This window comes from Crocodylus siamensis, chromosome 8 (assembly GCF_052110815.1).
Source record: "Crocodylus siamensis isolate JL-2025a chromosome 8, ASM5211081v1, whole genome shotgun sequence".
Lineage (NCBI taxonomy): Eukaryota > Metazoa > Chordata > Crocodylia > Crocodylidae > Crocodylus > Crocodylus siamensis.
The window spans coordinates 78,550,021-78,573,194 of record NC_143402.1 but is presented as its reverse complement, the minus strand read 5'-3'; the positions used below and the strand labels follow the sequence as shown (position 1 = coordinate 78,573,194).

The window sequence follows — 23,174 nt, the reverse complement described above, 5'->3', positions numbered from 1 at the left end:
ATAACAATGAACTGTCCATTATGGATCCTTCATGAAGCACATCTTGTTGAAGTAGCAAAACATTAGGGTAATGGTGGGAAGTAAGTGGCTGCATGTCTCTATGCATTATGAAACTAGTGAAACTGGAGGCAAGTTTCCAAGTCACTTGATTTTTGTTGTTGTTGTTGTTTTAACTTGAATTGCCAAGAGGCAGCCCTTGGTAGCAAAATAGATGGCCTGGTGCTTCATCATCAGCTATACTACTAATGTAATTAATTTTCCCTTGACACCATTAGCAACTTAGCCAATACAGTAAAAGTTGCGTTAACTGGCACATCCTTAACCAGCATGCTCTATTAACCGGCATGCCGGTCGACACGGCAAAAGGGAATCCGGAAGTGGGACTTCGGGTTTTGTCGAATCCTGCAGCCTGGAGGAAAACAGCCTGCACGGAGCCCCCCATCCCTTTCCCCCGGCACACTGACACCACTGGAGAGGTGGGAGGGGCGGCACGGTTAACCTGAGAAGTGGATGCAGCGGGAGAGGCGTCTTTGCCTGACCAGGCAGATACCTCTCCGATAACTGGCACATTTGGTTATCCAGCAGGGTGCCGGATAATGGAGCTTTTGCTGTAATATATTAGGACTTATTTCTGACCAGCAGGACTCAAATACTAGGTCATACTTCAAGCTTTTGGTCTTTTACACAAAGATTTGCTTTGGTCAAGAGGAACGTCAGAGTCTCGTTTCCAAGACCAAAAAGAATAAGTAAGTTTTATAGGGGGAAAAAAGTGAGAAATAGGTATTATGGTGGCTTATCTCTCAATGCTTATTAAAAACATTTGTCTGCTTTCTGAGGATAGTTGTTCACAAGAGTGGTGTCTTTATTAATATAATAAATCACTCTTGACAGCCAATCAGATTTTAGTATTAAGCAGTATTAGTGGGCATGCAGGGAGCAATTATTTTTTTTAGGCAGAGGACTTCACGTGCATAAACCAGAGAAAACTCCTTTTTCAGAAAAGGAAGAAGGGAAGAGGTGTGAATACAGGAGCAGAGGGGTGAGGCGCTCTCTCATGAATGCACAGGGCTGGTTGGTTTATACATTGCTTGGCCCCAAATGGTTGAGATGCCTCGCCTAAGAACCTCGGACGCTCCAAGTGCTGGCACCGAACGGCATCCGTAGACAAACGAAGCCGGGGCCACAGTGATCTCACCTCGCTCTTGGTGCCAACCTTTCTGAACGTGGCAGGTGTGCTAGCGTCTCTCGTAGCAAAGTGTCTGACTGGTTTCGACTCTAACTGCCTGTTTCCACTCGTCTCCTTTTTACCAGCTGAGATTTTACAGACCTGGTAAAAAAAAATGTGATGGTTTTGGTGAAGTTTTTGAGTCAGACAGGTTCTGCAGTTTAAGAAGAAGACAGGAACTGGGGAGAAGGTATAACTCCTTGTTACAGCTGAAAAATATGCTTGGAAAGTGCTTGTTTAAGACCTCGCACTGAAATGGCTGGGGATGAGAGCACGTGCTTTAGGCTATAGGTGGTTGTCTCTCGGAGGAGAAAGGCTCTGGATTGAAACAAGTTCTGAGTCCTTGAGAGTTGCATACGGCGTGACAAAGTCTCCAGTACAGACCCACCGCTTGTCCTGTCTCCTTTGAGCATTTCCTTCCTGTCCACCTGATTTTCACTGCATGATGGTCCACTCTGTCTTCATCTGTTCATATTTTTTACAAGGTCCCTTCTAAGTTCTGTTAATTAAGAGCTAGTCCATTGCCCATCCTGTGCCATGGCACAAGGACATAGAAAGCGCCCCTTTATTCCCTAATGCTTCCTGCCTGAAATAGTCTGCTCGCAACCCCTGCATTCCCCTTGTGCAGCTGTGCTGGGCATGAAGGAAGACCTTGATTTCACCTCTCTGGTGGTCCTGGCAGTGAGTGCACGCTGTCTCTTTCCTCGGAGGAGAGATCTCGCCACACCGCATTCTCCCTACCAGATTGTACACTGCCGATCCAGCTGCACATCTGCAGCAATCTTCCATGTGCTTTCTTCCCATGAACCCCCACATCTGCCCATGGGGGCTGTTCAGAGGAGGCGGGGCGTCGTCTGCAGACCAACCGAAGCCCAAACATGTGAGCTGTAAGATACAGTTCAGTCCTGTTATAACAAACCCCGCTCTTAATAGCAGAAGCTGATCTTTCCATTATTATGCTGTGACGAATTGACTTGACCCTGTTACAGCAACTACCTGGTCCCAGGAGGGTTCCATATAATGAGGTTGTCCCATATTTGTAGCATATATAAGATATTTAAGGCATCTTTGTTGTGGACTCCTTATCTGGCATAGCCAGGGTGCCACTCAGGAACAGGTGATGCGACACATGTGTATATCGCATGTTGCAGAGTACATTGCCTTTCCTGAGAAATAGGATGTAATTCTGTAATCAGTGTGGTGTTTTGCATCTGGAGAAGGAGGAGAGAGAAGGCTCTGCAGACGGCTTCCTGTGGTGTTTTCCAATATTTGCCCATTCTGCCAGGTAATGCTGACCTTCCTGTAACGTGTTTCTTGGCTGGAATTCGGCAGAACGGTCTCTTCCTAGAAGTGCCACTCCTGGAGCAGGCAGAAACATAAAGTCCTGCCAGACCACCGCTGCCTTTTGGGAGCCTCAGTCTCCAGGAAAAGGCCAAGTGCAAAATGAACTAAGTGCAGGTAGAAGAGAGGGATGCTGCGGTTCCTTGCTGGTACTTCATCCAGGAGTGCTTCTTTCTGAAATAAACAGGGGGAAAGAGAAAACAGTCATTCCTGTAATGAATAAACATAAAATGACTGTGAGCACGTCTTAGTCGTATTTAATTTATGAGTTTAGCTTTGCTTCATAGCCCTTGCTCTGAAAATGCTTTCGCTGGGAAGATGCAGGGATTAATTTCCATTATAAATCATTGGCTTGGTTTCAAACCATCATACTGAACTTGATTTATTGATTATCAAATCAGATAAATTTAGGGAGAGAAAGCTGCATTGTGATTGCTTGGTGAGGCATTAAAGAGCAGACGGCTCCGGTAATTCTGATCTCTGCAGAAAGCTTTCCCCTGCTCAGCGATCAGGAAGTTCTTGTAGCTAAAGGCTCTTCCGCCAACCGCATGCAGGCTGGGGTCGGTAAAGGCACAAGAAAGCCTGGGTGTTGCCAGCTGCAGGGGAGCCCCCCCCCCCCCCCCCAGGTCAAAAGAGCTGGAGCCAGCTTCCATTGCACTTTGTCCTTGAGGTCACACGAGGTGGAAGCTGGTAAGGACCCTGGAAGGTGAGAATTATGTGGACCCTGCTCTGAACTTCATCTCACTCACTCCTCCTAGTCCTGGCAGCTGTTCAAAGCCCCGATGCAGAGATTAACTCTTTATAAAACAGCTGCAGCAAAGACCTCCCTGTAATAGTGGTTGCTATTACCAAGTGCATCAAGCCTCTTCCCTGACCCCTCACAACCCTTTCATTCACCAAGACACCGGGAAGGAGGTCAAGGAAAACAACTTCATTGGCTTTGAGTGACACGGCCCAGCACGAGGAATCAGAATTGGTTTCTGTCTGAGTGGAAAGCGAAAGGTGTTAGAAATCTGCGGCCTGTTTTGATCCTAATGTTGTCACACTGTTACAGACACCCACATACCTCCAGGAGCTCTGCTTGCAGGACAGCTGAGCAAAAGCCAGTGCCAGGCTTTTACTTTCTAGAAGAATCTGGTAAAGCTTGGAAGGGGAGGGGGCCAAGGGATGAGCAATTGATCCAGGCATCCTGCTGATTTCTGGTCAGAGGCAGGCTGGCTGGATCTCTCTCACGTGTGCGTGCTGGCACGTGTGTTTTAGCATGGAAGATCCCAAGTTGAGCGCCTGTTCTGTAAGTTTTTCTGAGTGGTTGAAGTTAAATATTTTCCGCTGATCAAAATACTGCCTCTGCCTCATGTGGTCAGTGGCCCCCTGCGCAGCAGCCTGCAGGGGAGTGGGAAGTCTTGTGTTGTCTTCATGCGCAGGCTGCATATAATGCGCACAACCTGATCGCTCTCCCCTTCCCTACACGGCTGCCTGCTTTGCAGTGACTGCAGAACAGAAGCAGTTCCCCCTGATCTGGGCAGGAGCATGGGCAGGTGTGCGGCACATCTGCATGATGCTGTGAGAAACCTCGTTGGAGGCAGGTTCTCTGCTCACCTCTTTACGTCACCAACCAGCTTCCTGCTTCATTATCCCTGGAAGGATTGAGGCTCTCTCTCTAGAGCTGGAAAGCCTGTGTGCTCCCTCAGTCCACCAGTCTGTGTCCCCTGCACATGCACGAGATGGTCAGGTAGGGGACAGGACCTCCCAGTCGGAGTAGGAGAGAGCTGTTGGGTGCCAGTGGAAAAACTTACAATTCTGTTCATGCCCCTCTTCTCTCCTGCTTGAGACGGCCTTTTAGATCTTAGACTAATTTATTCCCATAGAAACTGGATTTTCATTAAAGTGTAATATCTCCTCTCAAATATGCGTTGATGCATTTTATCTGGGCTTTGTTTATTGCTTTGCATTATTGGTCATTTGTCATTTCCTTTCTAATAAACTCTGGATTGCTGCAAAATGAAACTATTTTTTTTCCAAAAGAAAAGGCAATCCAGCACAATAATCTTGCTTGTGGTTCCTCTCGAAGGGTTGGATGTCTTCTTGAACACAGTATGCATAGTAATGTCAGGCTGCTGAAGTCCTTTCTCACTGGGGAAAATGGAGTTATAGGGGCTCTTCCTGCCTCCAAGAAACACGCTCTTCCTCTGTAGCCATCTTCCCTTTCACTGCAGTAAATTAGATGCAACTCTCACGAGTGCCCCTTGTCCGCAGCTCCTTTGTCAGCTGGTTCTGGAGGTGCGGTTCTCAACCCTGCAGGGTCTCTGATGCACCAAAGGGCAGAGACCCTGTCCTAGTCCCCTCCTTTGCTTTCTCTTAGGTACCGTGCAGAGGAGAGGCTGCAGGCCCCTTCCCAAGTTTCTCTTGCAACCCCCAGGCTGATCGGCTCTGTTTGGGAGCTGTGGAGGGAAGCTGCACTCTTGCCCCAAGCCACCATGCTCAGCTGTCCCCCAGGCAATGCCTAGGAGCACTCCAGGTGGTGCCGGTCTTTCTTTGCTTGAAGCTGCCCCTTGTTGGGAATAAGCAATTTCAAGGTGAGGCTGGAAAGAAAAGAAACACCAAAAAGGGAACCAAAATCTCACCTGCTGCCGGTGCCACTTTAGTATTGTCGTTCTAAATAAAGCCCATGGTGCATCTTTGGCTGGTACGGTTACAAAGGAGGGAATTTCTAGTGCTTGCCTCAGAGGACCTTTCTGGTGTCATTAAATGAGCTTTAGTTGATACGACTAGATAAAAATGCCCATGTGGGCTTTGTGGGGCATCACTTTATCTTGGAGTGCTCCCTTTGGCACTGTCTGTACTCGGCCTGCCTCAGTATCCCGTCGGTGACTAACACTGTGGGCAGAAACCGCTGGCGGTGCTGGAGCCTGCAGAATCCACAATTGGCTCCATGGGCTCTTTGCTGTAGAGGAGGTTTGCTGGGACGGCAGCCCCACTCGGCCTCTGAGTTCAGGTGCAGTCCATCCTAGCAAAGAAGTACTTTGGCTGCTTTGCTTGTTCTGCTGAGGGCGCTTGTTCTGCTAAGTCCTAAGAGCCAGAGTCCTGCATCTTCACCAGGGCTTTTGCTGGCATAAAAATGTCTGCAAGCATCACTGGTCTGAGCAGCATTACCTTACAGGCAAAAATTCCTAATGTAGACCTGGCTGTTTGGTGCAGGCCTGAAGGACTTCTGGTCCTTCTGCGGGAACACTCCTGCCAGTGAGGCTGATTATGCAGCTCTTACTATAATTTACTAGTTAGTCGTGTAGCACCGTAGAGCTTTTCAGCATGGGCAGCCCTGTACAGTGGGGCATAGATCTAGTAGCTGGATGGGCCTGGGTGCACCTTTCTTCAGGGTCACAGATTGAAGGATGTGTGTAAACGAGATGAGCCAATACAGGCATACTGGGGCTGCCACCTCTGATGTTCTGGCACAGGAAACTAAAAACAACCCTCCTCTTCCAGCAAAGGCTGCTGCATTCATCACCTGCGCATCTCGGAGACTCAGAACTAAAACATGTAGACCTCTTGTCCACTCTAGTCACTGAAAGGAAGATTTTAATAGTGTTTTTCATTTTGTGTCTTGGCAAAAGCCGCGCTTTATTGTTATACCTTGTTCTGAAGTGTTATGTTTTTCAGCTGAAAAGCACTATGGAAAATAAGCTGTATTGTAGTTAACAGAAAAAGTCACTGGAATGGCTGTGAGAGTTAAGTGGGTTCATTGCGGTGACTGCGGTGCTGTACGACAGCACCGTGACCAACCATTTAAATGTACATGCCTCTTTAAGAACTTTGCCTGCCTGAGTCTGGAGTCTAAAAAGAAATCAGAATAAAGGACACCGGCTGAAGGGAATGGAAGGGGAAGGGATTGCGCATGAGGCGAAGATTTAGGTTAGGAAAATGACTCGGTCTGTAGAATCACATGGCTCCATGACTTCCTCCTGCTCACTGCCAGCAGGCAAACAGGGGGTTGCACATGCTGGGGGATTTCTGGTTCCAGTTGGCGTCCTTAACTTGGGGTGTGACATTGATGCCATGGACTAATGAGAGTGTTAATGTATTAAAAGATTCCAGAAGAGCATGACCTGGAGAGCCAGATCCGCAAGGAGAGGGAGTGGCGGTTTCTCCGCAATGCCCGTGTCAGGAAGCAGGCACAGAAGATCATCCAGAAAGGTGAGCACTCTGCCTTCTCGGCAGCTTCTCCTGTCCAGCACCTCGAGCACTGGAACCTGTCTGGCCTCAAAGAGGGACTCCAGGCTCTCCTGTGATACTCTTAATGAATAATAAACAGTAGGGCACTGTTGGGCCATGCGTTTAGCAAGCCAGGGGACGCTTTCACAGGTGTGGGTGGAAGGAACGTGAAAGATTTTCCTAGGGGGGACTTGCCTTTCTGCTTAGAGGGCCCCATTTCTGCTCAAGGGAGAGACCTGCTTGTGATTGCTCTAGACATTTCTCCTTCAGCTTTGACCATCTCAATGCAGTTTTATCATTCAGGCAGTGCAGTGAGGCAAGCCTCACTGGACCAGCCCTAGACAGGTGCCATTTCCTGCAACCTGTGCAGCCCACAAGGGAGGAGAAGGAATAGGAGAGCTAACGGTTTTGGGGGAGCAGCAGAGAACCAGCCATAAGATCGTGTTTCCCCACTCATAGGAAGGTTTGCAAAGTTTGGTGCACAGGCTCACTCCAAAGCTTTGGGTCTGCCGGCCAGCAGCTGAGCTTTTCAGCTGCTCAGCCAATCAAGGATGGCAAGTCTATGAGTGCCAAAGCATCCAGCAGAAAATCAGTAATTCAGAGGCCTTTAGCAGATGCTATTGATTTACCATTTTGGCTTTTCCACCTTGTCCTGTGAAGGTCTGATGGATATTGTAGGTTACGTTTTCAAAGGGCTAAAAGACTGGGCATGATGGGATACACATCGGCACTCCGACCTGCCTGAAAGGACCCAGCCAGTGTCTGATCCATGTCAGAGGCCGTTAGGCTTGCCAGCCATGCCAAATCAGCTTGTTTTGCAGAGTTGAATGATGTGTCCTCCTCCTCCTGTTCAGCAAGTCTCTAAATGACTCCAGCATTCCCCCGCTCCACTGAGCTCCATAAATGATTGTTTACTCATATCCTGTTACATTTCTTTAGCACTTTTATGTACAGTCTCATTTACACTTACGGCTTTCCTTCTAATATGGCTTGGGTTCATGTTTCATTAGCATGGATATTCAGTGCTCTGCTGAAAGCTAATCTTGCTTATTTATAAGTCTTTATGCATTTACAAGGCAGCAGCCAGGCTGGGTTTTTTCTTTAATAGAGGAATGCATTCAAATTCATCAGAGTAGCTAGCCAGCGAGTAGTAGGGATTGAATCTGTGGCATTGCCGTACGTTGCTATTCTCGTGCTGTTGAGACCGCAGCGTTCAAGAAAAGCTCTCACCAGAAAGCAAGGAGGCTTGGGCGTTTTCCCTTCTGTGGCATGTTAAGACACCAGACGGCTGGGGCTTGGTCTCTCACGTGCAACTCCGTCTCTGGAAGCCTGGCTGAATCAGGCTCCACAAGGGATGGCGCGGCGTCATCCCAGGGCTGAGTATCATAAACCAGGACTGTAACTGGGGGATGGGGCCAGGGGACTCTTTTGAATACAGATGATGCAAAGGAGGGCAGGTTTCATGGTTGCCCAGTGGAGCTAAAGCTTTCTGCAAACGGGGTTACAGTTAGGCCACTTACTTTAAAAGTGAAACAGATTTATAAATAAATACCATAATCAGGATCCCAGTAAAGCTAAAGATTAAATGGTCTGTCAAGTAAAGGAAGCTTATCACAGTAGGCCAGGTAAAATATGTGGGGTTGATCTGAAGTGAGACCATGTTTGTTTGTTTTTAATTTATTTTGTCAAAAATCTTCAAGCTTCCTGTCCTCTTAGGCCAAGACCAGCATTTTTCCTTTTTCCATTTGGCCACCAAAAGGCAAGATCCATTATTTGTCCAGCAACAGCTTTGTCTGTGCTGCCTGCTAAGTCCCCTACCCAAGAGTCTGCATTTCTCTTGTGGCCGTTGATGGCAGTGGACACCTAAAGGCCAGTGGGATTTACCTGCTCAAATTAGCTAAAGATTTGGAGTCTTGCAATTTTAATTATTTAGCTTTTCAGGACTGTTAGTGTTTCCATGGTGGCATCTAACACCTTGCAACACTTGTAATCAAACTGAGGCGTCAGACTGGAGAATAGTCTTACGCTCCACAACTCCGCCTGCGAAAACACAACCTGTGTGACATGAGCATCAGACTTCACACACCCGAGCCCGGGGCATTTAAAACCTGATGTATGAAAAATCAGTTTGGGCTTTTGTGAACATTTCTCATGAGAATAAATACCATTGATGGACGAGATGCACTGACACCGTTCACGAGAATGAAGACATTGCTGATTTTATCGAGGCTTGTGGTCTCAGTATCCCTCATTATTGCGGTGTCAGAAAGGATACGCACCTGTGGCTTGAGATGTGGGCTGAATGTACAGACACCCAGGTCACTAGCTAGCCTGCTTCCCACTGACATCACTGTCTGGTGCAGAAAAGCTTTAATCAAATTTAGAGTTTGTAAGACGTGCTGGGCAGCAGTTGCAGGAGTGTCAGACGGCAAGGAGGACAGTGTCGCTCTCACCCTAACACAGGAAATGAGAACCCTGTGGGCTGGAGAGCTAAGCTCCAGCTTCACTTCTCACCTGGCTGAAGACTATATGGCACTTCCCCCAATTCCAGGTGAGATGGAGAAAGAAAAACTTCGGCCCCAAATGATCAGTCTGGGGAAAGGATCAGTTTTTAGGTCTCTAGACAACATGACAAGAGCAACAGGTTCTGCTTCAGGGAGCGATCACCTGAAACTGGTGTTTATTATGTAGTACCGTAAATACGAGCAGAGACATTGTGCCAGACAGGCAGATGGGAGTCCCGAAGACTCCTGATCAGCAATAGGTGGAGTTAGTTAAAGATGGTTTTTGAAGGCAGAGAATGATGGGCTTGGCTTGTGCCAGTTGAGAGTGAGGAGTGCTTGAAAGACAGAACCAGGGAAATGGCAACGGGTGAACTTTAGAAGGGCATGGATGGAGAAAGCCTAAGCTGGGGATTCCCCAGGAGGGCAAGAGTGATATCCTTCTAGCATAGTTTCATTTCAGGGACCCAGTCTGGTTTTATTGCTGTTTCCCTCTGTTTCCCCCAGGTATTTCACGGCTAGACGATCAAATCTTCCTGAACAGGAATCCGGGTGTCCCCTCTGTGGTGAAGTTCCACCCCTTCACGCCGTGCATAGCAGTAGCTGACAAAGACAGTATCTGGTAAGAGCCTATTTGGGATTGTCATGGATTGGCTGCCATGTGGTGACCAGACATGTGAGGACTCTCCACCAGAACGATGTAGCACAGAGCAGTAGGCACCATGTATTGAAGGCATTAGCTCTCATCTGCCTCCCCACCTGCATCCATAGTCGTTCCCCTTCCTCCTCAGCTGAATAGGGCAGGCCTCCTTCCGGAGCCCATTTGTATTGATCCAAGCACTGTATGGAGCAACGTGCAAACAGAGGGCCTAGAGGGTCTGAGCATGTTGCCCCAGTAGCATCTGAGCACAGAGGCCTCCTGTCCATAGATGAGTGTAGCCTTTGGTGATTTTGAAGTCTGTCTTTGTCCTGTATTAATCAAATATAAGCTACCGTCTTCTTGTGTTGGTAGGTGGAGAAGCCTCATTACAACTAGATTTGCAGTGGGCACTTATAATAGTAATCTTATTACTTCCTCTGCAGAAGCTAGAGATGTTATGGAAAGTTATTAATAAAATGACACTGAACACTGTCAGGAGAAAACCATGTTTAATTTGTGCCCAGTGTTTATAATCTTCTGTACCAATGTAATGGGAAGAGTGCAGTGAACCAAGATCTGACCTGGTCTTTTTCTTTCAGTTTTTGGGATTGGGAGAAAGGGGAGAAGCTGGACTATTTCCACAATGGGAACCCTCGCTACACCAGGATCACGGCGATGGAGTACCTTAATGGCCAAGACTGTTCTCTGCTCCTGACAGCCACAGGTGAGCCCAGCCCACGTCACCAAAAGCCCTGGGATAGGATTCGTGCTCTATGGGGTTAAGGTGTATGTAAGAAGCTCTGAGCCCTCTCCTGTCTCTTAAGGGTCTGGCTCCAGCACACTCCTGCTACCTTTGGCCCCCATGGGAGTTGCAGCCTGGACAGGGCGTCTCTGGGAAGCTGTTCTTGTCCTGCACACTCAGACACTCTTAAATATGAAAATCACTTCTGTGGTTGTTTCTAGTTGAACACAAGATGTTATGAACACATCGTGAGACACTCTTTTCAGTAGAAAGCAGGATAAATTTGCACCTTATAGGCTAACCAAAGTAAATACAATGAATAAATATTATGACCCCAGCTGACTTCCTGCCCTTTGGGCAGGGGGCTGGACTCGATGATCTCCCGAGGTCCCTTCCAGCCCTAATGTCTATGAAATCTATGAAATTTTGTGGGCTGAAGCTTGTGCTTTACACACATGCACATGCATATACACCCACTCCCTACTTTGGTCAGTCTGTAAGGTGCAAATCTACCTTGCCTTCTGCTTGACTTCAGACTAACACAGCTAACTACATCTCACTGTTTTTGGTCACTGTCACAGCTGGGTCATTACGTAGCTTTGAGTCCTCACTTAACAGTAATAAATCATGTTACCATCTTCCTGCATAGGTGACCCAGTTCTTTAGCTGCAATTTAATGGGGTAAAGGGTTAGTGTCTGTGACAAAGAAAAAGACTATGCTGCACACGTGCTGTCAATGGCTACCGAAAGCTACTAGCATAGGTTTCACTACAGAGTGGACAGGGCCTTCATATATATATATATATATATATATATATATATATATTTTTTTTTAAATTAAACTTCTGAAATGGTTCTAAATTTTTCTGCAAATCCCTTGCTCATGCCTGATGGCAAACCTAAGGAACAGTAGTATAATCTGCCCCATAACATCCTGCAGGGGAGAACGAGGTGCTGTTTTTCCTATTCATCAGCTGTGAGTAGGACTTATTTCTAACAGGGCTCCGATCTGAACCTGTCAGTCTGTGGGTTTTCAAGCGCTTTTCAAACTTAGCACTCAAGCGTGTGGGTTTGTTGCAGTTAAGGAATGAGGGAGTGGGGTTGTGAGGCCTCTAGGACATTTATCTTACAAATTACAGCTTCTTATCACTAAAGTTTCATTGTTGTGGAGCAAAATAAGACTTGATGCTTCCAGGAGGCTTCTGAGAGGCTGGCTCTTGTCACAGCATCTCTCTCTGGTTCTTTGGTAATTAAGAGTACTTTTGGTGTTCAGCACAGATAGCAAAGAAGGTATCAATGACCCAGAGAAAATGAATTGGTTTGAGGAGAAGAAGCTACAGGTAATTTCAGGTGTTTGCTGATGGGAAGTGCAAGTGCAGTCCCCAGTGGTGTAATACCGAGGTGGCATGGGCATGTGGTTAGAGCGCAAAAGAAGCTTAACAAAACGGAGGAGAGATTGTTGACAAAGTGGCCAGAAGCTTAGATGACACTTTCCATCTAAGAGTCTGCAGCCACAATGCCAGTGTCTTTCTCCTCACCAGCTGCTCTGGGTTACTGAGTGACACCTGTCTCAGCCGCTGCATTGCCTCTTGTTCTGTTTTCCATGCTCTTCATCAAGATGACGGCGCCATCAGAGTGTGGAAGAACTTTGCCGACCTGGAGAAGAATCCTGAGATGGTGACGGCCTGGCAGGGCTTGTCGGACATGCTGCCAACCACACGAGGTGGGTGTGTGCTGGATTCCCATCTGTGGGCAGAAATAACTTGCCACGGTGGGGCTTCTCCTAGGGATGGGTAAAGTGGAACAGGTTGCTCTACTTCAGCCTTCAGTAACATCCTTGTTAACAGTCTCTGTGCCTTGTGGATGACCTCTTACCTCGTGGTGAGGATGTGTTTGTTGTCATTATACTTATTTTCTCCCAACTCTCCTATGAAAAAAATCCTCACGAGCTCTCCTGAATGAGCACAGCTCCAGCAGCCAAGCTGGGAGGGAGGGCAGTGCTGTAACAGGGTAATAGAGGGCAGGCCATGGCCTCTTTCTAATTTTGCTTCTGAGGAGAGACCTGTACTACAAGGGTGTACTGAACACTTACCTACTCCGAACTGGTGGTTATTTCTCCCCCACTTTGGGTTTGATAAATAGCTCTCTTCTTTCTTCTCCTTGGATGGGCTGCTCACCCTTCGCACAGCTTTGCATGTGGCACCTGTGACTTCAGTTAGTTTGCGGTTCCATGTTTAGCACTTCCTCCTGCCGTTTACTCTGGGTTGAGCTGTGATGGAAGAACATGTCATCTAAATGGCATAGGTACAGGATGGGGTCCCAGGTGGATCGACACTTCTGGGGTCCTTAAGGCAGGCAAGGCAGATGATGTGAAAAGAGCCCCTCCCCCTCCAGCCATGCCTCAGTGCTGAAACCCAGAGGCAGGGTGGAGGGACTGTGGATTCTGTTCTAGGCTATGGAAGAGGGGAGATATTCTGTCTTTCCCAGCCTGGGAACGCACCAGTGCTCTGAGAGTGATTCTCCACCGCCTGAATTCTTCCAATCAAGACTGATTTACAGGTCGCTAGTAAGAGGTGTGACATGGGACTTGCTGGGGAAGTTCTCTTCCCAGTGCCCCTCAGGAAATAAGATTTTACAACCACCCAATGTGAATCGGGCCTTAAAGCATGACAGCTGTCATTTCTGAGCCTGACCCGGCACTCCTCAGCTTGTACGTGCGCTGCCTCATCCAGGGCAGACCCGGGGCCTCTTCCTGAGCACCACACAGCCTGTGGCTGGCATCATAGCCAAAAACAAGCGTGTTTGTTGTCATTCAGCTCCACGTCGCACTATCACACATGCGTGTAATGGATTGCAAACTGCTGGGAGTTAGCAGCATGCTGAGAAAACTGCAGTGGCTGAAACCTACTTTTGGCAGGGTGCTCAATAAAAGCAGGAAGAAGCCAGTGGTTTGCTGTCAGCTGTTAAGTGTCTGGATCTGTGCTCCTCCTCCATGGAGAAGAGGGCACAAACCAGGCATCTTTCTAGCCCCATTCAGTTGGTGTTTGTTTCTCTCTTACCACCGTCGGGCTTTGTGGGAGGTGTTGATTAATCCTGTCTCTCTCTGGGCTCAGGCTCTCACTTCCACTGCTCTGGTAATAGACTCCTCCAAACAACTGGCATCCAGAAATCCTCCAAGGCTCCCATTGTCTTCTGCTTCTTGCTGCATTATCTGTAGTGCTCAGAGGAGATGCTAACATGCGCAACCCGCGTAGTCCCATAGTGTGTCTCCCAGTACCTACCTGCATCTTAATCAGGACAGGGCATTTGCTACCTGCCCCGCACCTCACTCTCCACTTTGCACAGACTTCGGTGCAGCAGTTTGACATCACGGAGCGGGTGATGCACTGAGGTAAGGGTAATTTAGCTGCAGGAGTCAGATGGCTGTGCTGGGGAAGGCGGCGCTGCTGCAGCTTCTGAGTCCTTTTCCCCTATGCCTCTCTTCACACCCTCTCCTTTCCACGTGGCCTTACCCCACCTGGATCTGGTATTCTTTGCCATTCACCTTGGGGAGTGATTAGACAGGATGCAGAAGAAGAGAAGCACAGATGTCTTTGTGGAGAGAAAAAAATAAATTCACTCACTTCAAAAGAGGAGAGCGAAATATGTCCCCTTGGAAATGAGATTCTGGGCTGAAGTGCTAGCTTTTGTTGCAGAGACCATGGTTACAGCCCAGCACAGAGCCTTAAAACACCTGACGTTCCTTTGAAGCCATTGTGCTCACCAGTGCTTTGCACATTGCTTCCCTCCTTTCTTTCTCTGCCGAGGATGTTTACATGGAGGCGGGCGCTTTGTTGGAGTCTAGCTGCTCCCCTTGTTAATTTATTGTTTTTTCTCTCCCTCCCTCCCCACTCCCAGTGTCATCCCCATCTCTTATGATTTCATAGACTCCTTGACAGCACCCAGGATGCTGGCTTTGGGGAATAAGCGTCAGACTGTTAAGAAATACATTGACTCTCCACATGGATTCTCTCACTGGAGAATAACAGGCTGCAGTAGGGTAGGACTGACATGCCAAATGCAGAATAGAGGGACAGGCTACATCCCACTGTTCTGCAAAACATCGGCAGGTTGTCTAAGAGTTGGGAGATCCACGGCTGCCACTCAGTACCTTTCATCACGCTCCTTCATGCCTGTCAGCTTCTTGCCAGCCGGAGATGCTGGAACCTATCCAGACTAAGGCTTCGTTTACTCCAGGAGGTTGTACCCGTTTAACTGAAATGGTTTAGGAAGCCATTTGGAGGCCATGTCTCCATGCAACTGTCATCCTTAGACAAATCAGTTTAATACTGACAAGTCAAGGAGCACTGAATATAGAGGCTCTCATTCAGCAGCCAAGTAAGCTCTCTTGTCCATACCTTCATCAGATTTTGCGAATCAGTGTAGGAAAGGCCTGTGTTAAACTGGAGCAAACCTCTGCAGTTGGGGGCTCTTATTTCAGTTGCGCTCAAATCCCAGCGTAAGCTCTACCAGACCAAAGCTATCTGACCAAGGGTTGCTCCAGTTTCATTTCACACTTTAGATTAAAACAGTGCCGGTTTCTTTTGTGGACAAGCCCCAAGCCCCTGGCTGGAGAAGAACTCATGGGGTTAGAAGTGTAATGTTTTGAAGCCTGCAAAAATGAGATCTGCAAGCACAAAACTGTGCAGTGCTGAAGGAAACTTCTAAGAGCACTTTCTTGAGCAGCATTAGATAGGCATCAACTCGAATTGATACAAGGTTGGGGTCCCAGTGCAAGAGGCTTCGGGGGTCACGTAGTTACTATAAAAGCAGAGTGGTTTTGTGAATGGCTTGAGATCCCAGGGCTGTCAGGCGTGTGTGCCGTGCAGTGCCGTGCCTGCCGACAGGTTTGCGTATGAGAGGCCTGTTCGGAGGAACTCGGAACATGCTTTTTCTGAATGCGTCACCCCACTGCTCGGCTCCATCTCTGGAGGCAAGAGATTATGTCAGTGCTTCCCCTGAGTGAAGTCGCACTTGCTACCCGGGTCCTTCAAGACAAATGCACATGGGGGGAATTGGGAAATGAACAAATAAGGCAGAACCTCCAGTCTCCAATCTCAGCTCTTCTAAACCGCTCAGGCTCTCAAACGTGGAGGAGAAGGGAGACAGGATCAGCTGCCCTGGATCCGCCAGAGGATATCTGCTCCTGTGTGACCTTCCAGCCTCCCCCCGCGCCCCTCCAGCCTTGTCAACTGCATGAGTCTTCATTGCTTCCTTTGTCCAGCTTGGGAAAGAGAACCAGTGTCATTCACAAAAGAGGGTCTGGATCAGACCTTCCTGTCCCCAGACTAGCTAGATCTCTTCCTGAACACCTGGGCATTCACATGACAAAAATAAGCCGGGGTCTCAGCATGCACTTAAATGCAGCATGTCCCTGCAACAGTGCCGTTACCCTGCAGTTTCTCTCGCTCTCCAGTTTTGATGATGGCCTGAAACTACACCGTTTCTATGGCTAATTCCCTACTTAAGAGCTACTTAGACAGAGCATCTGTAAACCGTTCGCACACCCTGTCTGCTCATTAGCAGTCCACTGAAGTATGGGGCAGGAGAGCACATTATGCTGCCCTACAGCAGCACTAACTGCTCAAAGTGCGAGCCTTTAATGACAAAATCTTAGTGTTCTGTGATATACACAGATGTTTGTGCCATGGGTCATTTAGACCTTCATTTGTCACTCCCCTGCGAGATGCATTTCACTTAGTCCAAAGAGCAGAAGCATAAAAAGGATCGAGAGAGTCTCCAGATTCGGGAAGAAGCTTACCAATCAAATTTGTGGTGTTGTCAGACAGACCAGCCTTTTATGTCCTACTTAGCAAGCCCCATTGTTAATGGCTTCCCAGGAAAAGGCTGCTGTGGCTAAAGCCGAAATGCCACCTTTTCCCAGGGCAGAGGCATGTGCTCCACTTGGTGTTGCTGCTTCTCTCTCGTGTGTTCTTCTCCTTTGCTTTTCTAATCCTTTTTTAAATATTCGTTTTGCTTTGGCTGACCAACTTACCCTTGGCATCAACCCCTTAATCCCTGTCTTCTCACAGGTCTGGCCCGAAGGGTTTCAATCTATCTTGACAGAAGTAAGCAGGGAGGTGAGTGCTTTCTTTCCTCTTACCTATGACCAGCCGGGTTGGGGAGGACTGCCTTGTCCCAGTCTCTCTTTGTTTTAATTTTGTCTGGTGTCCATGTGAATGTTCGCTGGGTCTTTTCGGTTCCTGGAAGGCTTTGCTGCTTCTGCCCATCCCATTCCTTGCCTGGTATACATGTCTGTAATGAGAGATGGAAAGTGCCATGAAAGGTGCCTGGTGCTGTATGGGCAAGGGGCAGGAGTTTATTCTAATGTGACTCGTTACGATCATGTTCTCTGCAGTTTTGGGCCGTTTTGCAGTGAGGGGACATGTGGGTGGTCTCTTGGGACGTATACAGGATCGTTCCAAACTGTGCTTGGATCAGAGAGTTGGAAGGGCAGTTTCCAAATGGCAGCAACATAAAGCTGTCAAACCAACATGATCTTTATTGTCGCTAATTTATCTTTCACATGGGTATCCTATCAAATCTGTATGGGGAAATGAGTGGTCAGTGCATCTTTCATACCGGGCTCTGGCTAGGGGCATATTCCTTTGGCTAATACACATCTGGTAACCTTTAGCCTCTATGGGAAAGGGCAGGTAACTCTAGTCTGTGGCTGCAGGAGCAGGGCATGTGCTGCATCCGTGGCACCATTGGATTCGCACCTCCTTGGTTTCTGCTAAGGAGATGGATGGCTTGCTTGTCAGGGCACCTGTACGTGTGTGTGTATGTATGTGCATGTAAGCTGATACAGTCATCTTGGGCTGTTCATCAATTATTAATATTCACTAGCTGATAAGGGCTTGAATGTGTCTGTAGTGATTAGTAGAACAAAGGTGATTGCATTGGGTTGTGTGATTCAGCACTCTTTAATTAGGGGACTTGCTCTCCCACTGGCTGTTCAGATACAAAGCAAGGGGATCAGACTTTGCCGAGTTGATATGTTGCTATTAGCATCCAGGCTTTGCGTTTCCCTGGGAATTTGCCGGCAAATCAAAAAGGCTAAAATTAGAGCGGCAGGGTTGAAAGGAATTCCCCATTCAATCAACTGGGCATCGGAGCAGTTTAAGGAAACACCAGACACTCCCGTGCAGGATCAATACTGATAATGCTAAGCAAGCACTGCCGTGTCCAGAGCACACAAATATGTGTGAATCAATAAAGACATTCACCAGCGCTGAGGTCCCAGGCATTCTTCTAATGAAAAATGCAGCAGGGATTTTCCTCTCCCTGTTGCTGTCGCTGAAGGAGTTCTCAAGAGCGTTCAAGTTTAACCATTTGTCCCATGGCCAAAGCATCGGCTTCTTCCAGAACAGAAGCATCCATTACCCTGCCAAAGCACGGACGTTCAGTTGATTTCATGGAATTGCACTTATTTATTCGTTCAGTTGATACACTGCCCTTTCCGACAAAGGCTCAGAGCAGCTTACAATAATTGGACAGAATAACTTATAAAACAGGAGTGTGCAGGTGGGCTTCCATATGAGGAGAGGCTAGGTCTATTCAGCATGAGGGGGTACACGAGAAGGGCTCACGAAATACTAAATAGTGAAGAGAATGGGAATAGGAATTTATTCTTTACTATCTCTTGCAGTGCAAGAGTGAGGGGTCATAAAATGAAACTGGGAGGTGGTAAGTTTAAAATGAGCAAAAGGAAGTTTTTTCATGCAGCGTGGCATTAGCGTGGAAGTCTTGGCCCCAGGATGTTGTGAAAGCTGAGAGTTTAGGCAAATGCCGAAAGGGACTGGATGCATTCTTGGAGGAAAGGGGCATCAGTAGCTACTGAGCATGAGAGTTACAGGGATAATCTCTTAATCAGGACTTCCTAGGTCTTAAATGCTGGAGGCTGCAGGTGGGTGTGCAACAGTGAAAAAACCTCTGGTTGTACCCAGTTCACTCTCCCGTTCAGCATCTGCCATGTGTCTGCCGCCGTGTGACACAGGAGACTGGGCAAGACGGACTGTGGTCTGATCCAGTAAACGGCAGTGAATTCCCAAAGCGCAGCGTGCTGGCGATTTGCATATTTCAGTTATTTGCATTCTTTCTCATAGGACAAAAACGCTTGTGCTGTCTGCTCAGTTAAATTTCACCTTGTTCTTCCCATAACGGCTTTTGCCTTATTTCAGTTACCGCAGAAGCTGACGTTAGAAAAAGGAATGCAAAGATCAGTTAATCAGCTCATGCAAAGATGTCTGCTCACACCAGGCCATTTATCATAATGCTTCAAATTAAGAAACATTTTTCCAGTATGGCAAGCGATCACACGTGGCTTTTTGCTGTTTTAAATTAATAAGCACGTTCCTTTTTTTGAGGTAAACGTTACACATTTCCTGTCATTAGCCCCTGTATTGCCCTAATTGGATCGCTCATGGAGAGGCCTGCAGAAAGAGAGCTGATTTTCCTGCGTGTGGGGTGCTCCTGTTGGTTAGGCACTGGCATGTGGTCGCCTGTAACAGCACAAGGAGCGTTTGAACAGCAGTTGACATGATTTCCAATTTCCTCGCCAGCGAGCCTCGTAGAGCAGACGAAAAGCCATGCCTGGAGGGGCTGGTGGTGCCGTGCCCCCCGCAGTCGCAATCGGGTCGGCTGTTTCTCAGGCGCAGGGGAGGGACGGATGTTTTTATTGTTCCCCGTTCTGTTTACCAGCATAGTCTGCTTGCTTGCATCGCTGTGTTGGAAAGGAAGCCTGTGCAATCGCAGGAACCTACAGCAGTCACAGGTGACCACACCGAGTCCCAGCATCCCAGTCTGTTGGCAGTGAGGAAACAAACCCCGCGAGGAGCTGTGTACATGCGTGAAGACCCAGACGCCCTGTGCCGAGAGCGTGCTCACTTGGGGAGGGAAGGGGAGAAGGCTGGCATGGAGAAATTTTCCTGTCTACCTTCCTCCTCCCCATCTCCATAGTTTTGCTGTATAAATGCGTGTGCTTTCTCCTGCCTCGCTGAGGTCTCTTCTGTTCAGACCAAGCAGCAGACAACGACACGTGCTTCCAGCCGCATCCCTCCTTCCTGCGCTCCCCATGCTCCCTAAACAAAAACCTTCAAATCTCAGGCCCTGCCAGAGCAGGAGCGCAGTCTCCCGGGGCCTCACTCTGCCTTTTAATAATGCTGACACTTAACTGTGGCAGAAAGCGAGCAGGCTGGATTGGGAGGAGAGGGGGGCGGCAGCTGAGATGCTGTCATGATTTTAGAGCTAACGCAGGTAGCGGAGGGGGATTCTGCAGGGGACATGTGGACTGGGCTGGCTGGGGTGCCCTGGCCATGCGGCGGGAAAGCCTGCAGCAAAGGGGCTGCTTGTCCCAGTGTGGAGGGACCCATTAGGGCCCGTTGGGGCCAGGTGCTGAGCTAAAAGCCAGAGAGTCCAACAGGGAAAGAGGAAGGTGGAAGTGAATCCCAGCAACTCTCCAGGGCTGGTGCTGGCTCTTCTGGGGGCAGAGCGCTAGAGAGAAGCACTGTCAATAAGGTCAGGGTCTTTATGGAAATGCAGTAATTAGAGGAGCTGGACAAGGGCTTTGGGTTCTTCAGAGGACATTCCCAGAGGGCTCGTTTCCTTTCTTGCTGCCTGCCCTGCTCCGCATGGAAAGGGTGCCCAGCCTGGGAGCACATTTGCAGAGCGAGGGACCACAGCCCTCCTGCTGCTGCCTGGAAATTGAGAGACACGCACCTCTGCTGAACCAAGGGGCCTGCGCTGAAAAGATCAGCTCTGCGAGGTTTTTATATCGTGGTCCACAACGGCATTTCCAAACTAATCAAAATGCCAAGTACAGGTTGGCCATGTTCCAGCAATGATAAAAATAAGTGCATGCACTTGGAATGCAGCTGCTTCCAGCTCTGGCATTATTTATTGAAATTTATACAGGGAACTATCCCATTGAGACAAATATCTGATTTGCAAGGGGAATCCTGCAGGGAACAGCCATAGAAAGTTACAGCTTCAAGAACAGTTGTTGATATGCATCGCCTATATATCATTTCACATCATGCAGAGCTGCTAGTACTTGTGCTAAAGGCTCAACTAAAACCCATTCTCAAATTGTTTTCCTGGGCTGTGGAAGATTTGTTATCCAAGAGTGAAGGATCCCTGGTAGGAAAGACGTAGTCTCAATTAATGGTGTGTTAAGGGGACGCTGTCGTCAGGTTCGTGATCCTGAAATGTGGAGGTATTTAGAAGTGCCACAGTCGTAATTACCAGCCTTTGTCATGGTGCATATATCACAGCTTTCCCTCTTTGTCAGGCCCATTCTCATGAGCAAGCAGGAACAGGGAAGAGACGTGGATGGTTACATACATATAAGAGGATCCTGCTCTGGGGCTCTCTTATCAAGCAGGATGTGTGTCTGGTATATCTTGCCTTCTCTCTAGAGCAGAGATTCTCAACCAGGGCACCGTGGCACTCCAGGGTGCCTTGAGATGCTTTCAGGGGTGCCAGGCAATGAAAGCACTGTCAGGTATACAAACCCCGTCTACAAGATAAATCCTGAGTTTTCAAAGAGGAATCCATAGGGTTAAAAATGTTCCCGCCTGCTGTGGTCTCGCTGAGTCCCTTGCAACCAAAGAATTGCTCTAGTATTTTTCCTTAATCAGAAAATGAGGGAAAACTAAGAGCTGGTGTTTGCTGAGGGAAGTCTTGAGTCTATTGAGAGGTGTCTCGGATCTATCGAAAGGTTCCTTGAGTCTGAAAACATTGAGGACCGCTGTTCGGGAGCAAAGCCATGGGTCAACAGAGCAGGCAACCAGCCTGTCCGCCCTGCGAGCCAAAATACAGCAAGGTGAACCTCCCTTAAGCTCTAGCATCTTGGAGTTTTTTTGTAATGAAAAAAGACTTCTCTTGCCCCTGCTTTTGAATAACTTGGATTTCTGCACAAGACCTGCAGTAGCATCAGTACCTCAGCTGTTTATTCAACCCCAGTCTAATTTCTCATTTGGTATTTCCTAGCTGCAGCCTGCTTTCTTTTCCTAATAGCCCCTCACCTTGAAAGGGGTTGGAAATGTGTCATCTAAGCCTCTTTTATTTCACCCATTGTTCTTGTCATGTGCCGCAGCCCTGCAAGGCTGGAAGGTGAGACTTCCCAGGGTGTAATGTATTCCTCGTATTCAACACGTGGGCAACCTCTGGTGACGAGAGGCTTAGCAGTTTTCAGGTTGAAGGTCTGAGGCTGTTCGCAGTCTCTCATCAAGGAGAATGCAGAGATCACCCCTTGACTCCTGTTTGTATGCAGCAGATACTCTTTTCTCTCTTGTGCATGGGTTGTTTGGGGCACTGTGCAAACCATGTGTCTGATGTTAACGAGCCCCCCTTGCATCAGATGAGGTAAAAAGGGCATTTCTCGCTTTTGTGAGAGAGGACAGGGAGGGCAAGCTAGCACGTAGGTCACTCATGCTGTGGTTATAAAATCCTTGAGATCCAGAGCTCTTCCTCGTGGAACGGAGCTGCCAGGTACTACAGTGAGGGAGGGTGCTGAAAGCTAATTTGGACTAGCAGCGAATATAGCATGTGCCCATAGGACTCTGCAGTCCTGCCTCATCCTGCACTCTTAGAAGGCAGCAGGCTCTTCTCGGTAAAATGGCATCTCCTTCGGCTGGTGAAGATCCCTCCACATGTGACGCAGCCCTTCAGAACTTGCTTTCCACCCTTCTTCCTCTCCCAAAGCCCTTCGTGAGGGGTGTTGGTTGTAGCCGTCTTGGTCTAAGGACACAGGCACAGGTTCTTTGGGTAGATGTGATACCTTTTATAAGACCAGCTAAATAGTTGGAAAAAAGTTCTTTGCAAGCTTTCGGGCACAGGGGGTTTCCCAGTCACTAAAGAAGGGTGTTTGTGCTAGAAAGCTTGCAAAAAACTTCTTTCCAGCTATTTGGTCTAATAAAAGATACCACATCTACCCAAAGTACCTTGCTTTCATAAGAGTAAATTCTCTCTTTCCACTGTGTAAATTCTCCTGAGGAATCGGCCCAGCCCCGGCATGTCTTGTATGAGAGACGATTTCTTCTGGGCTCCATGCCAAAGGGAGGTCTTCTCCTCTTGCTCCGCTCCTGTGCCAGGACTGCCCAGCAATGGCTGGAAGGAACGAGCTCTTCACGGTGACCTGGGAACGAGCGGATCAAGCTGTGGTGCCCGTGACACCAGGCAGGACCCTCTGCACTGATGTTCTCCTGGGTCTTTTCTGCAGTGGAAAATCTTCAGTCTCCATGTGGTTTGGGGATTATGGCTAATGATTATATTGAAGAAAATGATTGTCTTCAAACTGGGGAACATAACTAGAAAATTGGGAGCTTCAAAGCTGCCTAACAGAGCTTTGCCTACTTAACTCTATCAGTGATGGTAATGGCAGTATCCATCTCAGGCCTGCCAGGTTTATCTTGTCACATGGGCCATAAACGGATGACAAATGAAAACACTTTGGAGGTGCTTATCATCTAA

The 23,174-nt window shown here is 48.2% G+C and overlaps 1 protein-coding gene across 4 annotated transcripts in view; it reads left to right on the top strand.

The window, feature by feature from the left end:
• The window catches only part of RPTOR (regulatory associated protein of MTOR complex 1), a 258,055-nt gene that overhangs the window by 222,424 nt on the left and 12,457 nt on the right, over positions 1-23,174 (top strand). For 3 of the 4 annotated variants that reach the window (XM_090059359.1, XM_090059361.1, XM_090059358.1), the window contains 5 exons: positions 6,655-6,760; positions 9,787-9,901; positions 10,519-10,643; positions 12,280-12,384; positions 16,733-16,780. In XM_090059359.1, coding sequence (XP_089915485.1) covers positions 6,655-6,760; positions 9,787-9,901; positions 10,519-10,643; positions 12,280-12,384; positions 16,733-16,780 — 499 coding nt within the window. The remainder of the gene's footprint in view (positions 1-6,654; positions 6,761-9,786; positions 9,902-10,518; positions 10,644-12,279; positions 12,385-16,732; positions 16,781-23,174) is intronic. The other variant, XM_090059360.1, reaches the window with a different exon arrangement.